Source organism: Rhipicephalus microplus, chromosome 4 (genome assembly GCF_043290135.1).
Source record: "Rhipicephalus microplus isolate Deutch F79 chromosome 4, USDA_Rmic, whole genome shotgun sequence".
In the NCBI taxonomy this organism is placed as follows: domain Eukaryota; kingdom Metazoa; phylum Arthropoda; class Arachnida; order Ixodida; family Ixodidae; genus Rhipicephalus; species Rhipicephalus microplus.
The window spans coordinates 180952024-180967267 of record NC_134703.1 but is presented as its reverse complement, the minus strand read 5'-3'; the positions used below and the strand labels follow the sequence as shown (position 1 = coordinate 180967267).

Genomic DNA, 15244 nt, shown 5'->3' with positions numbered 1-15244 from the left:
TCACATGATGGGATCGTAGTCTCAGGGAGCCGGGTGCTCTCCTGAAAGACGGATGAAATAAAGCATGTGAATTACAATAGCGTTAATCAGTGAATTGCGTGAATGCAGCTACCATTATATAACACCTAATTATAGACTAATTACGATTACATCTTTTACACACCTATGTCTTCACAGACTCTCGCGCTACCATTCGTGCTCACGAAAGCGGCAACATCGCTCGAGAAGCAGCTCGCATTCTACAACCACGCATACGCATGGCCTTGCACTACCTTTATTGGTTTCCTGGCCGCATGAGCGAAGAGGTCCACAAACAGCAACCCAAGCTCAACGAAATGGCTTATGATCGAGCGTGAGAACTGACACGCCGCTATGATGAATCAGCCACCGAAGAGCTGGGCCCACACACATGGTTTAATGATCCTTTACAAACCTTTCACATTACCTCCTACTACCAAAATGATACAAGCCAATACCCTTTACCACATGAAAAGCTCGAACGCGCAAAAGATGTAGCTTTTCGCATGCTACAAACAAGAACGTACCATCACGAAAGTGACCCTGCCGTTACAACTAAGACATACATTCACAGTGCCCATGCCCAGACTGCTCAGAAGTGTACTGTTCACTCAAGCACATGCTCTGGCAGTGTCCCACGTTACCTCGAGGTTCTCTCTCCAATGAGTCCGACTGGGAAGAGGCACTCAGGAGTCCTAGTCTCAGAAACCAACAAAAGACAGTTAAGAGGGCCCAGGAACTGGCGGAACGCCATCCACGTGTCCAACCCGACTCGGGCGTCACCTAGAGTAGTGGCTGCTGGAATGTCCCTCGAGGACACCCTGGTGGTTTAAACTCCTCAGGACCATTTAATGATGTTGTTGACTGACTGACTGATATTGTATAAAACACACCTTCTGAATTTGCAGAACTACCCAGGTATCTAAAGGCCACGCCTTTAATAGCCTTAGTTTCACCGTACCTGGCAAGATAATCGATCGCGACGATAACCCAGCGGTTCCTTGCAGTAAAAGCAGGAAGTGGTCTGAAGTGATTCATTTTAATCTGGTAGAACGGTGTATATGGGACCTGAATGGTTGCAGCTCACCGGCTTGTTTCGTTGGAAATGATTTGGGTCGCTGGCAATCGAGGCAAGTATGAATGGGGTGCTTGACGGCTGTTGTGAGTTGTGGCCAGTAGTACCCTTTATGCACTCTTGCCGATATGCGAGTGTAGCATAAGTGGCCAGAAGTCGCCTCTTTGTGACATGCTTGAAGCACTTCAGTACGAATGGGTGCAAGAATAACCAGCGAATCGGGAGCTCTAGTGCATGCAAAATTTCTTTTGTAGATCAAGCCTTTGCGTAAAAAATGACGATAACGCTCTTCCAAAAACTCTGGGTGCACTCAAACAACGCCCATCGACGTAACAAATCAAGTCAAGTAACTGAGAATTGCCACGTTGTTGTTCGGAAATGATGGACATGTCGAAAATACCAAGGAAGGCACTATTCGTCAGAAAGAGAGTCTGACTGTACTGCTAATTAAGAGCGGCAGCTGGCGTCCGTATGTCGCTTCGCCAACTTGTGTATGACCGTCACATCAAACTCTTGTACCCTCACATTACAACGCACTACTAGGCTGGTTGGATCTTTTCAACAGTGTGAATGATGGTCATAATTAACTTTGAAGGGTCGGCCATACAAATACTGGCCGAATTCCAACACTGCCCAGACCATGGCGAGACATTCTTTCTCAGTTGTCGAATAATTGGCCGCATCGCATGTCAGCGTTTTCTTCGCAAAGGCGACCACTCGTTTCATGTCCTCTTGCCTCTGCACAAGCTGATTGATATGTGGGCTTTAACATCTCAAAACCACCATAACATTATGAGAGACGTCGTAGCGGAGGGCTCCGGAAATTTCGACCACCTGAAGTTCTTTAACGTGCACCCAAATCTGAGTACACGGGCCTACAACATTTCCGCCTCTATCGGAAATGCAGCCGCCGCAGCCGGGATTCGAACCCGCGACGTGTGGGTCAGCAGCCGAGTACCTTAGTCACTAGACCACCGCGGCGGGGCACCTCTGCACAAGCACAGCTCCCCAGCCTACATTGCTAGCATCAGTATGAAGCAGTGTTGGCGCTTCTTCGTCGAAGTGGGCAAGCACTAGGGGTGTTTGGAATGTTGGTGGACTTCATTCCTTATTAAACGCAGCTTGCTGTTCGTCCTTCCACTCAAAGATAGTGTAGTCTTTAGTGAAGCGAGTTAATGACGATACTTTCCTGCTTAGAAAAAAGATAAAAAGAACCTTGCAGTGGTACATGAGAAAACTCGCATTAGGAGGAAAATGGAGGTGCGAGGAATATGACCTAATTCCATAAATCTTTTTCCCTTTGATTAAAAATATAAACAAAACAGCCGGTAGCCTATGTCAATATAGAGCATAACAGCCATGCAGCCAGTTAAAATATATATAAAGTGTTCTAGACAACGAAAATATCCCTATAAAAGGCCTTTCCAAAAAAAGATAATTCAAAGCCTGCCCTGCAAGTAAAGCTTGATACGGTTGTTTTCACGGAATGTGAACGCTATGCCAATTTGTTTTTCGCAAGATTAGCGAGTTTTACCGTTGAAATTGCCACAACAGCTTGAGGAGTTCCTGACAGAAGCTCGCGGCAGGATTCGGTATGAAGTGGCCGCCTCCTCGTTTCCGCGCAACCTTCTAAAACATGCATCGGTCAGCGCAGGCTACTTGATGAAACTTGCGTCACTTTTTGCAGGCTGATAACGGTGTTTTGAGAAGTAAAAGCTTCTTTCGCAAAAACACGTTACACGTCAAAGGTTGTGAGTCAGTGGCGCACCTTAAAGCAACCTTCAAGTATTGCAATTTAAGTCACATTAAATGACCCATGAAGGGCACTAAATGTCCGCTAACTATCGCAGAAGTACAGGGACCACCAAAGGTTTCACAGTCTTTTATTAAGGAAACTGCCTCTAGACTTAGTTTATTGCAACCTGAAGCAGACGCGCGCGTCCACTTTATCTTGGAGCGAGATCGTGACTAATATGTTTCTTACGCTTATACACTGCAGTTTCACCTTCTCTTTAGCGATGACGGGTAAGAAAAGTATTTTTCAAATAACATTCGCTTCTATCACTTAGCAACAACAATTGACAGGCTAATCAATTGTCACGTTTTTTCTGTTAAATCATAAGCTCTGCGGCCAACAATATGTTTTGTTATTGTTCATTAATTTAAATCAGCAGGCAATGCATAGGTAACTCAATCCTACGCGAGCGTTATTCTGGCATTTTTGAGTATGTTTGAAGAAAAGGTAAGGGTACTTGTGCGATTTCAAGAACGAACGTGTAATAAATTAGGGATCCTCAAGCTTCACATTTAAAACTAGAACGCGGTATTGAAATGTGGCCCCTAATGCGCCCTTCAACCTTCAAGTGCACACCTAATATTATCTTTGTTACATAAACACGCATACTCGCACACACTCACGCACACAGTAGATTGCATCAGCGCGTGCGCGTTAATGATACGTACAGGTTTTTGATCTAAAGCAGGAGTCGCATGGCCTCCAAGATACACGCCATGCGCTCGCCATCTCGGAGACCATAAAGAGTCTCACAATGCCTCACAGATAGCAGCACAATATATAGCGTTTGCTGTTTGCTTGATCGATGCCTCTGGAAAGGCCTGATATGTTTTCGGCTGGATGGACAAAGTTGTCCATTTTAGAGCTGTTTGAAAGTTCCTGTGTGTTTTTAGCGGCAATGGCTGCACTATTTTGTCCTTTTTTGACGCAGTTTGAGGCTTCAGAAATGGGCCAACAAATTGCCGAATTGGCTCGTTTTTGTCGCGTTACTTGTCAAACAAAACACGTTAAAGGCGCTCTGAAATACTTATTTAGTAACTGTGGAATGAATTCACTATAGCAGTACTTATGGTTCCACGAATTCAACGCCACAAAAATTTTAAAAATTCGTCTAGTGCGAGTGGAGTTACAAAGGTTTGTCGTATGCTGCGATTGCAGTATCTCTCCTCTCGTCCCGACGAAAGCGCTGGAAGCTAAGCAGGAAGGTGGAGCAGGGACAAAGAAACCGCTGCACCTCGTGATCTTGAGCACTTTTTTTCTTCGAATGCGCGGCTTTTTCAGCGTGATCGCGTGCGCACGCGTGGACGAGTAGCGGCCTCCCGCCGTGATCTCTCTTACTTGCTTTTTCGGTCACAGACGCACAGACAATTTTTCGCTCACAATCAACGAGGTCGACGCCGACGGCGGGGTTTCTGCGACACAATCTCTCTAAAGCTATCTTGGTAAAAAAGCTCTTGGGGAACCTCTTGTTGGGAATAGCCGTCATTTGCAAAAGCCGGACTTGCCTCCTAATCCTTACCCTATATGTCAGCGTTTCCCCATTTAATGTACAAGCCCATATGTAATTTACTCTCTTGATGGCAAAGTTGTTCAAGCCTTTTGGTACACTCTAAGTCAAATCCTGGCTAGACTACATGCCCACGGGCAGGAAATCAAGTAAAATTATCGCCGCTTCTAGGCGGCTCCGTAGCCGTGTTGCAGAGAAACCGGCCCGATTTGAAGTGGCCTTCAGAATAGCCAGGACAAAGATTAGCCAGGATTTTAGGTCAAAATTCTTTTTGCAAGATACGGCCTGCGGTTACATTCTAAGGCAAAAGGGTGTTGAAAGGGTGAGTGGTTCGTCCTTTTGGGGACTAATGGGCCTGCCACAACCATTATTCTCTTTAAGGACTAACGGCACCGGGTCTAAAAGTTAGTCCCCAGAGGGAGTAACATTTAGTTCTCACATTCACACCTTAGTAAGTAACCGTTAGTCCCACAGTTTACCCCGAAGGACTAACATTTAGTTCTCATAGTTGCACCTTATAGAGCAACTGTTAATCCCCACATTTACACCTTACCAGGCAAACGTTAGGCCGAACAGTTGCACCTTGCCGGACGAATGGTTGATCCACTCAAATACTCCAATCGGATGAGCTTTTCGTCCCCAGTTCAAACACTGTTTTTTGTTTATTTTCCGCTAGGCCGAGTACTATTTTCGCCTGTTTTTCTGCGCAGTGACCAACAAATTCCGCAGAAAAGAACACGCGAAAAAGTAGTTAGCAACCTATGTGTAACTGCTTTCGCAGTCACGGCAACAACGACAGACAAAAGTGAGACATCGAAATGTTTTATTTTTCTACATACACATGAAGTTTCCCCATTATTTTTAAGTGAATTCATGGTGAAGTGTAGAAGTTCAGTCTCATTGTCTAATCTTTTTCACTCCTTGGGGAGCTCCTCCAACGGAAGCGATAGATGACCGGCATTGCCGACGCCAGCGCACGCTGCCTTCTACCTGTTGTGTTCCCACGGCTGCACTTAAAATAATATAGTAAAAATAGTTAGGCACACGTCACCGAAGATAAAGATTCACGCATGTGATAAGTACGTGCACGTTAATATAAAACAAGCGTTAAAATATGTCACTCAAATAACTTTACCTTCACATCTCACAAAGTACATCTGAAGCTGCTCTGACGAAAGAGATAAATGACGGGCACCACAGCCGCCAGCGCACAGTCTTCAGCATGGTGTGTATCCACGGCTGCACAAGAAGTATGTAAAATAGTGAGTCACACGTGACAGAGGATGTATACAAATGAATATTAGAAGTACGCGCAAGGTAAAATGAAAACATATGTGAGATATGACATGCTAATAATTTCACCGTGATGTAACACATCGCCAAATACTCATTTCGATCCCTGTAGCGCAACAGCTTAGCAGCGGCGGCCGCAGTCACAACTCCACGAACCACCGTGCCGCTAACAAGTCGGCAAGTCCTAAGCAAGTGACGTCGTTCAGCTCGAGCAAGCAAATGCGAGACGAAACACGGCACTGCACGCGGAGTGTCAGCCGCCAGCGAACTTCCAACAGGAGAGCAAGCGTATGCTTGGCCGCCGCCACGAACAGCACCGAGCTGCTATGGAGCTAGCGCCGAAAAAATCGACAGTAATGCGGCCCTTTTCCACAAACACGAGCGAGTTCAGCGCGCAAACGAGGGTCCGCCGCTGCAGCCAACGGACTGCGCCGAGCTGCTTGCGACCGACTGACGGGCAAGCCAACTGAAATGGCGACCAATTTTCAGTGAGTTCCGACGCTAGCGAAAGCCCCGCCAGCCCGTGCTGGTGCACTTACAGCGCGCGACATGCTACAACCAAGGTCTTCACGAGAACCCTCAACGTGTTTTCGACGACTCCCAACACAGCGGCGATGTTTCAGCCCAATATCATCAGCACGGAGTTCATCGCGGCGGCGAAGACAGGCGAGCACTCGATGAACGAGCGTACGGGCGGCTGGCGGCAATGGTGGCCAATTCCCAGGCGTTCGCAAAGCACAGGCAAACTGCAGACGCCGAAGCTGAGCTTCGCGATGCATTTCGTGCGTGCGATATACAACAGGACCGAGCAAGCACAATCCGTGTCGCACACGCGACAAGTAGAGTAGAATAAAGAATGATAACCTACTTGCCTAAGAATCCAGCGCTGTTTTCTGCCCTGAGTAGGACTGAAGTATATATCCGATAGGCCTGCTCTTCTCGGCCGCCATATTGATCTTCCCAACTATTGCTGTCATGTGTTGGTCATGACTATCTTGAAGCCAGAGATTTACAGCGCGGCATGGGGACCTGTCGAGGCTTGTTCCGGAGTTCATGGGTTCAGCGAAACGCTAAAGCAGCAGCCCACGCTCATCCAGGCGTACACACAAGCACAACGTCGTAGTTATTAGATCGTCGAATCTAGGTGGCCGTGGTCGAGCACTCCGAGCGCGCCGCTGCGCAACCGCCACCGGCAAAATACGGGGAAAGACTGAGCCAGCAGAGGAGGAGAAGGACATGTGTTCTCTCAATGCCACCTAAAAAAAAAAGTTCAGGCCTGCTCACTGCCGCTGTGACGTCACGCGTGTTGACCGAGCCACGCGGGCGGCGCGTCTCGTCGCCTACCGCGGAAACAAACGATCGCTTGGAGTTACACATATGTGACCGCTTTATTTTGCATTTTGCACTGTAATCAGCGCTGCTTTAAGCAAGCCACGACGCTTTAACGTTCGTTCTCACTTATACACATAGCGGTGGCAACAACAAAATGACGTCGGCCTCGGAAGTTTATAATGAAGAGAAATGAGTACGACGGACATTGGATTTGCACATTCATTTTACTAACATTTCATCTTTTGGCCCAGCCTTTGTCAAAGAAGTACATGCTTTTCGGTTTCCTTATGTACAGACTATAAATAATAGTGTTGCGCACAATAATCACAAAGAGCATGAAAATTCGAAATAGCGATAACGCCGGCGAGGTTGATCATACGGCAAGTTATATCTAATTGGTCATTACAGACACATGCTGTGCTCGCAATGATACAGATAGATGGCGCGTGACAAAAACACAATCAGGTTCAAAGCTGGTCGAGTTCATTATTGATCATCATGCCATATAGGTGAAGCAGAGCCCTCTGAATGAAAACTCTTAAGGGAACGAAGAAAACACGCACTTGCTACACTCGCAACTAATTTTATCAATCGCTAGTATACTAAGCATTGCAATGCAAAACACTCCAGCGCAATATACAAAACACTGAAATGAGGCAACCAGGTGGCATACAGTAAGTACAGAAACAAATCATTGATTTACTAAGCAATATGTTGCAGACCACTCGAGAACAATAAAATGGCGAAGATGATAATAAAGCCTCGAGCAACCGTGCAGGCAGACACAGGTGATACACGCTTCTCAGTAACCGCCATAGTAAGCATTATGAATGGCGAGGGCTTTCATTGGCGTGTACGGTAAAATACCCTGTTGTGCAGAGACTATGAACACTACAGTAACGTAACTTCACAGTATGAGAAAAGCATAAATGAGTTTTTGAAGAAAAAAGCTGTGTTCTTCACATTTGCAATGTACATAGAACGCACAGAAACTTCCTGTTCATTTTGAAAACTTCTCCAGCTTCCTTTGCTGTGACTGCGTTTATTTTTAGTGTTCAAAATATCTGTCTTCATCTGAACGTAGTTTTTCAGAAGGGTGTTTGCTGCTGCCACAAGTATATTAGTCAGCACAGTGTCAGGGTGATGACCATTGGTACAGACATCAAAATCCTCACATTCGCAAAGGTGCCTTGTGATAGACACAAGGACCTCCCTCTGTTTAGGAGTTGCATGAAAACGTGAGGCATTCTCTTTGCTGGTAAGCTGTTCCAAGACAATGTGGGCGTGTAGAACTGCATTAATGACAGTCGGCTGGGGAAACTTCAGAGCGCCTCTCGAGAGGTTTTCAATCAGGACATTTCTCTCAAGCTGAATTTCCCGGTCCTGAGATGTAATATTCATGGCACAATACTCACAAGGCAGCTTCTTTAACGCGGCGTGTGCACAAAATCCTCCAATGTACGTAATTACTGCCAAATTGGACTCCCTATTTTTTATATCACAGTCTGATATCTTAACACCGTACTCCTGTGCCAGTTGAGCTCCGTCAAATGTTATAGCACATGGCTTCTGTATTTCCTGCATATCGGGCAAAACCAAACTGTCTTGTAGCCTCAGCTTCTTTTCTGACTCGAATACTTGCTGTATTGATATGTGGTAATTTGTTCCAGAGAGCCGACGATACTGTCCGAAACTTTCCTCCAAACTGTCGGTCTGAAATTTACCCAGCAAGACATAGTTTAAATTCAGTTCTTCAAGACAGTACCGGCACAGTTCGACAAGCGAGTAACAAGTAAGCCGCAGCGCTGCATGGGTTTCTGTGGTTAATGCCCCGGTATCCATCCTGATGTCTCGCCACGTGTCCAACCAGTCTACGAAATTGTTAAGAAATTCGATCTGCTTGTCACTCAAACTCCTTACTGGATCCTGAAGCGCATCTCTGAGGCGCCGGCCCTTTGAGGGGCTTTTTACATTGACAATATGCCACCACTTCAAAATTAGGTCAATGAATTGCGCTGTCCCCGCGGCGTAGTTCAAACTGAGTTCGTTTCCACGAATTTTTAGCGCCTCCACCACAAATGAACTGAAAACTTTCAAAGCAAGCTTCACGTTCTGGCGCTCAATGTTGGATGGATGCAGTGATTTATAGCTCAATCCATAGCCAAACTTTGAGACACTGTGTTGCTCAGAAGCATGCAGGTCCCGAAGAGCTTTGAAAGAAGCTCCGTTTACCCGAACTAACGAGGAAGTGCTGGGAAATTCAGGGAAAAAGATGCACGTACCAGGATTTTTTTGGTTCAACCAGTTGTTCCTTACACATTTTAGAAGGTGTACAGGATCTACCACATAAAAAAGGGGTCTTGAATTGTCTGCTGGGTGGGGGTACACAATGTCAACTGTTCGCGTCTTAGAAAAAAAGGACATCACCTTTTTGTTTATCGAATTGTTGTCTGTGATTACTGCGATGACAGTAAGCCCTGCTTTCTCCAGCTCTAGAATTGTCTTTTTCAGGGCCTCATGCAGTTCAACTGCTTCGATGTTAGCCACTGGCAGAATGTGAGCGACATCCTTGTGCGCTGATAGCAAGGACTGTATCATAAAAACATGAGCAGTTTTGGCTGCTTCTTCCGAATTAGCAGCCGCCCCTGTCACGCAGCCACCTTTGTATTAAAAGTATGGCTGAATGTGGATTTCATCCACCATTAGAGTCACAATCTTTTCATGTGGTTTGAGAAGACTTGATCGCTTCTTCACATAACGTAAAAACCCTTCATCGTCCTGCTCATTTGCAGGGTTCACGTTATATTGCGAACAGATTCGCACGAGCGTAGATCAATGTGGCAGTGCTACCTTGCCAGCGCTGCGAATGAATCTGTAGGCGTGTGCGGAAATAGTGTACAAAATGCTAGAAAATATCAAAAGGTCAGCAGAGTACCGCACTGAGTGGTCATTTTTCTACAGTAGCTCAAGCTGTTCCTTGATAAATCCAAGGGTTTCTATTTTCTCCTGCGGCAAAAGATCATCTGAACTGAGGCTGTCCAGCAAGGAGAACAACAAGTTGAAAGTTGCCTTCACTTTGTCATCCTTTACACAAACGTCTGGGCCCCTGAAACGTCTCACACTGTCTAGTGCGGTCTGCAGGCAGCGCAGATCCCCCAGTCTAGATGGGATGAGGAGATCTTTCCCAGGTAGTTTCGCCTTCCTCCAGAAAGCCGTAACCTCCATGTTCCTGCTGACAACCACAGATCTTTCAACTTCTGGTGGATCTTCGCCCTCTACATGAAGAAACATAACAGCGTTTGCTGCTTGTACTGCTGTCCAGTAGCTGGAGAGGTCGACGCGTTGTAGTTGCGATACAAGATCCTCGTATGACTGCAGCTTATTTAGGCGGTCCTCTTCTTCGTGCGAAGAAATGGACTGTCGAATAGCTTCCTCCAGATGCGATGCTTCGCGACGTTTCCGCTTTTCCTCGGGCTCCTCGCGCACTGGTGCGCAGTCGCTCAGGTAAGCAGGGGAATTTCGAAAGATTGTCGGCACTGCGTCCGGAGTAAGCCGAGTGGCACCCATGGCAGCTTCTATTTTCCTGCCGGTTCTAGGATCGGTGTATGTGGTGGTCGTCCTCAAGTATTCAGGCTTGAAATGGAGCTCGCATACCTGCACACCATTGACAAAAATAAAATGCATTATTAGAGATTTTCTCCTTCATATCCCCCTCATTTACTTGGCTAGAAAATACGGAAATCTTAGCTCTGTACAGACATGCACATATCAATGAAAGGCACCAGCAGACATCTGAAGGAAATTTATTGATTACGGGGTTTAACACACCGAAACTGCACAGCTAGGCGATGAGGCGCGCCGCAGTGGAAGGCTCCAGGTCAATTTTGACCACCCATGGGGACCTTTAACGTACGCTTAAGTCTCGTACACACTATCATTTTGCTTTTCGCCTCCTTCAGAAAAGCGGCAGCCGCGGCCGGGAATCGAACCCGCGACCTTGCGCTCAGCAGCACAACGCCTTAGCCACTGAGCCACCATGGCGGGTCATTTCAAGGAAACAAAGTAACGGAAGCGGCTAGCGCGATGGGCATGCAATTACAAAAGCGCAAGAAAGTCGCGGGTGCAGCATCAAGCAATAAATAACACATGAATTCATGTGATTACGGCACTCATATTTCTCAATTAAAAGTCGGAGCTGTTACAGAAGTGCGTGGTGCCCTGCGGCAACATCGAAATTTCAACGACAGCTCTCAAGATAATTGCATAGCAATCAAAGAAAATATAGAGAATCCAAGAAAGTGTGCTGTGAGATATCTTTCAAATACTCATCACGAAACGTTGAGTGATAACGTGTGTACAAATAAAACAACACGCTCTTTGATGCAACTTGTTGTCCTTCCACAGACTTTTTCCTTTTCCTGCGCACCTTCGTTCTAACGACGCATATGACCCCTTCAAAAACATATTTACACATAGATGTCACGCTGCAGAACGGCCGGCTAGGAAACAGGCAAGCAGAAAGGTGAACAGAAATGAACTCGGCCAGTGAAGTTCACGAGTTACTCCTAAAGAAATGAACGACAACGCACTCGGCGAGAACGAGTGCCAGCCATTTCCCGCATGCGTTTTAATACTTGCATCATCGAAATTTCTCGACGGTGCACTGGAGAGCAAGTATAAGTGAGAACAAACAGCAAAGTCGAGCGTTGCGTGAACTTAGAATGCGTCCCGGCGCTTCTAGGAAGAACATCACTTAAAACATGCGGGCCACCTTATAGCCATGGCGGAATTCCCATCACAACAAAGCGGCAAAGCCAAAGCGAATGGTTAAACACAGAAATGAACACACGCGGCAATGAACACACGCGGAAACATAACAAAGCACAAATTACTCAACAGCGAGTAATGAAAACGTATACATACCTTTGGATCGCGGAGAGAACGAATATCGACGTCATCTCGACGAACGGCACGCTCCCATACCACTCGTCGGGCATCCTTGGGGAACGAGAACACTCGAACTTTTGGTCCGGTGTCGTAGTTCCCGCGACAATTCGGCACGCAGCATCGCCCCATTACGACAGTTAGCAGGCGAACATTCGGTTAACGACCAAGCACATCACACCATCACGCAGCTTTTCACATATGCAGACAAACACCTCTTCTCAGGCCGCCAGAAACACCACAACAGCGTAACAACAAAAGACACCACCACACCACGTCAACGGCTCGCCAGGCTTAGCACGCCGGCCAACTCGAACGGCGCGGCACAGCCAGCGCCCTCTTGGCACAGCAGCGCGAACTTTTTTTTAGCCACTTGGCGGAAACCGTAGGTCAAAACTGAGTGACGTCACAGGCCACGACCGGAGGAGCAGACAGGCCTGATCCCGTTCAAGAGGGCGCTGGTTCTGTGGAGAAGAAGGGGGGTCACCTTGGCAACGCTTTTCGCGCTGCCTGCAATGCCCGGGCGGTTCATCCCTAGTGGAGACTAAGGGGTTTCGCGCCGCACGCTTTTCTCTGTGGTAGCTCCTTAATGGTCTATCCGTTCATCGCGTACGCCTATTGGGCTCCGTTACTGTTTTTTGGGGTAATTTCGCCTTAAAGTGTAGGCGTGACTTTAGATAGCGGCTCGGCCCTGATGCGGTGGCGTAAGAAAAGCATAATTTTACGCTTTTCAGACCGGTTTCTCGCCTGGAATGCAGCAGTCATTACCACTACAAGTAATTAGAAAACAGTTAGTATCACAATTCTCTATATTTGCGAGATTAGCATGCAAAGCACAGCCCTGTAATCGAACTCAGGACCGCGTGCACGTGAAGCAGCTGTCTTACCTATTGCACCAGAGTGCCATCGCATGATGGCGAGTCTTTTTGCGGGGTATATAATTAGCAAATTGTTTTTTTTTCAAACCGTCTGCGGAACCTTGAACTGTTTTTGTGCCATGTGCATGCATTTGATCAGCGAATAGTTTGTAGGCCTTCACGAATTCGAGACAACCACGGTGAGTGCTTTCGGTTCGAACTATGGTTCATGGTGCGCCGTTCCGCAAGAACGATTAACGTGTGTTTGTGTGTCGCTTTAGTGCTTCCCCGTGAACTCCGGGTGTTGCGCTCCCTGAAATTCGCGGACGAGGCTGTGTTCGACTGTCGAAACCTGCATATGTTTCTCGCACGTGCGTGCGCTGCCAGAAATTTGACTTATTTGTGTCGGGAGGTACACGAGTGTCAGTGACAGCAGCCTATTCTCAGGTTTTTTTTTTTTTTTTGAAGACAATCCTGGCTGCGGCGGCTGCATTTCCGATGGAGGCGGAAATGTTGTAGGCCCGTGTGCTCAGATTTGGGTGCACGTTAAAGAACCCCAGGTGGCCGAAATTTCCGGAGCCCTCCACTACGGCGTCTCTCATAATCATATGGTGGTTTTGGGACGTTAAACCCCACATATCAATCAATCAAGCTTTTTGAAGACAATGCGCTTTTGTACGTAAACGTTGAATGAATATTTTAGCGTGCCTACTCTAACATTTGCATTTCGTACGCGCGAACCGCCGCGAGCTGTACGTTGGGGCAGCAGCACCTTTTTAGCATTTCAACGATTACTTATTTATGCAGTTAGAATTTATGCGCATGATTTCGCTAAATAGAGAGCTTTTTACTCATTTACTGCCTTTTACTGATCTTATTTATAGGGAGTGGCTACTCTTACCCTTATTTAGCATCACATCGCTGTTCAAGTGAATGTCAAAACGCGTGCCAAGGTCAAGTACGACGTACACAAATTAGCGACGGACAGGTCGGTCTCCCTCCAAATAAATCTTGCCTGGGCACATCTCTTTCGCGAACGTTGGCGCGCAGGTGGGGCCAAGAAATGGTGCAGAACGAACTTTAAAATATTCATTGTTACTGCTAGCAGTTGCTCTTTCGAAAATGGGGATGTTTATAGATAATGCATTATCTCCACAGCAGTACACTATTTGTCTTGGTCGTGGTTCACTGTTACAAATTCATGCCGGAATATGAGAACTGTACTTAATATTCAAAAGAGGGAGCAAATGGCGGTGACACACGCTATACTGCTGACTTCGATTGATTGATTGATATGTGCAGTTTGACGTCTAAAAACCACCATATCATTATTAGAGAAGCCCTAGTGGAGGGCTCCGGAAATTTTGACGACCTGGGGTTCTTTAACGTGCACCGAAATCTGAGCACACGGGCCTGCAACATTTCCGCCTTCATCGGAAATTCAGCTCTCGCAGCCGTGATTCTAGCCAGCGACCTGCGGGTGAGCAGTCGAGTACCTTAGCCACTAGACCACCACGGCGGGGCTTTCCTGCTGACTTCTGCACCTGACTTCTGACTTCTGTACTTGATGTTCATCATCAAATTACGCAACCACTAATCAAAGATCGACCAATCGATTTTCAATTTTGATCTTTTTCAGTCTCGCGACCTTCGGTTAGTTTCTTTTTTGTCCTGCTTTCCTAAAAATCCCCAGTTCAACTTGTTTGGTAAAACATGAGCATCAACATACATAGGCCAGTGTTTCAGAAAGGTCTCACGCATGCACTAGTAGTATTTTATTTAGTGCATGACCCGGCGTCATACCTCGACAACTGATGAATAGAAATTCATGATAATAAGAGCAGCAGCGCGAGCACGAAGGTGCTAGAAGAAAAGTGAAACGAAAGGCGAGACAAGGAAAGCAAAGAGGACAACACGAGCGCTGACTACCAAATGAATTTTATTATTCGCAGCACACATGATAATATATACAACAGGCAATCTATTAACAGCAAACGTGAGCAACGTGACATGTTCTGGGGAAGGGTTTGATAAAAAGAAAGTACAATGATAAAATGGCTAACCCTTATCTAAAAGCGCAAACTCTTTGTCATGCAAGGCCACCGAAGGTTGGCTCACGCATCCGTCACCATGTTTTCTAATAAAATACGCCTCAGCGCTCACGTGAGCGCAGAAAAAAGCGCTCACAAGCGTGAGCGCTTTTTTCCGCGCTCACGCTTGTGCCTGAACGGTTCTGGATAAGTTGATGCCGTGTCCTGGCGAAAGGCTGGCGCGACGCAGACGGCGGCTCTTCCCCGTTTCTTTTTTTCCCTTCTTGTGCCTGCTTTTACCCTCTGTATGCATGACTTCCATGAAACGTGGATGTCAAGCATATTTTTATTGCTGGGCTCCCTATAGACAGGATTTTAGTCAGTACGCAGAAG

General features: G+C 46.7%; 2 protein-coding genes across 2 annotated transcripts in view; one reads left to right on the top strand and one right to left on the bottom strand.

Annotated features, from left to right (window-relative positions):
• The first annotated feature begins 2998 nt into the window (after positions 1 to 2998).
• LOC119173018 (venom metalloproteinase 3) overlaps positions 2999 to 15244 on the top strand; it is a 122119-nt gene continuing 109873 nt past the window's right edge. Inside the window, exon 1 of the mRNA XM_075893873.1 lies at positions 2999 to 3118. Coding sequence (XP_075749988.1) covers positions 3067 to 3118 — 52 coding nt within the window. The 5' untranslated portion in view covers positions 2999 to 3066. The remainder of the gene's footprint in view (positions 3119 to 15244) is intronic.
• On the bottom strand, positions 9976 to 12281 carry LOC142814036 (uncharacterized). The gene is made up of 2 exons (XM_075891980.1): positions 11944 to 12281; positions 9976 to 10674 (listed from the first exon to the last, which is right to left on the bottom strand). Exons 1-2 carry the CDS (start codon positions 12094 to 12096, stop codon positions 9976 to 9978), a joined length of 852 nt encoding a protein of 283 aa, XP_075748095.1. The 5' UTR covers positions 12097 to 12281.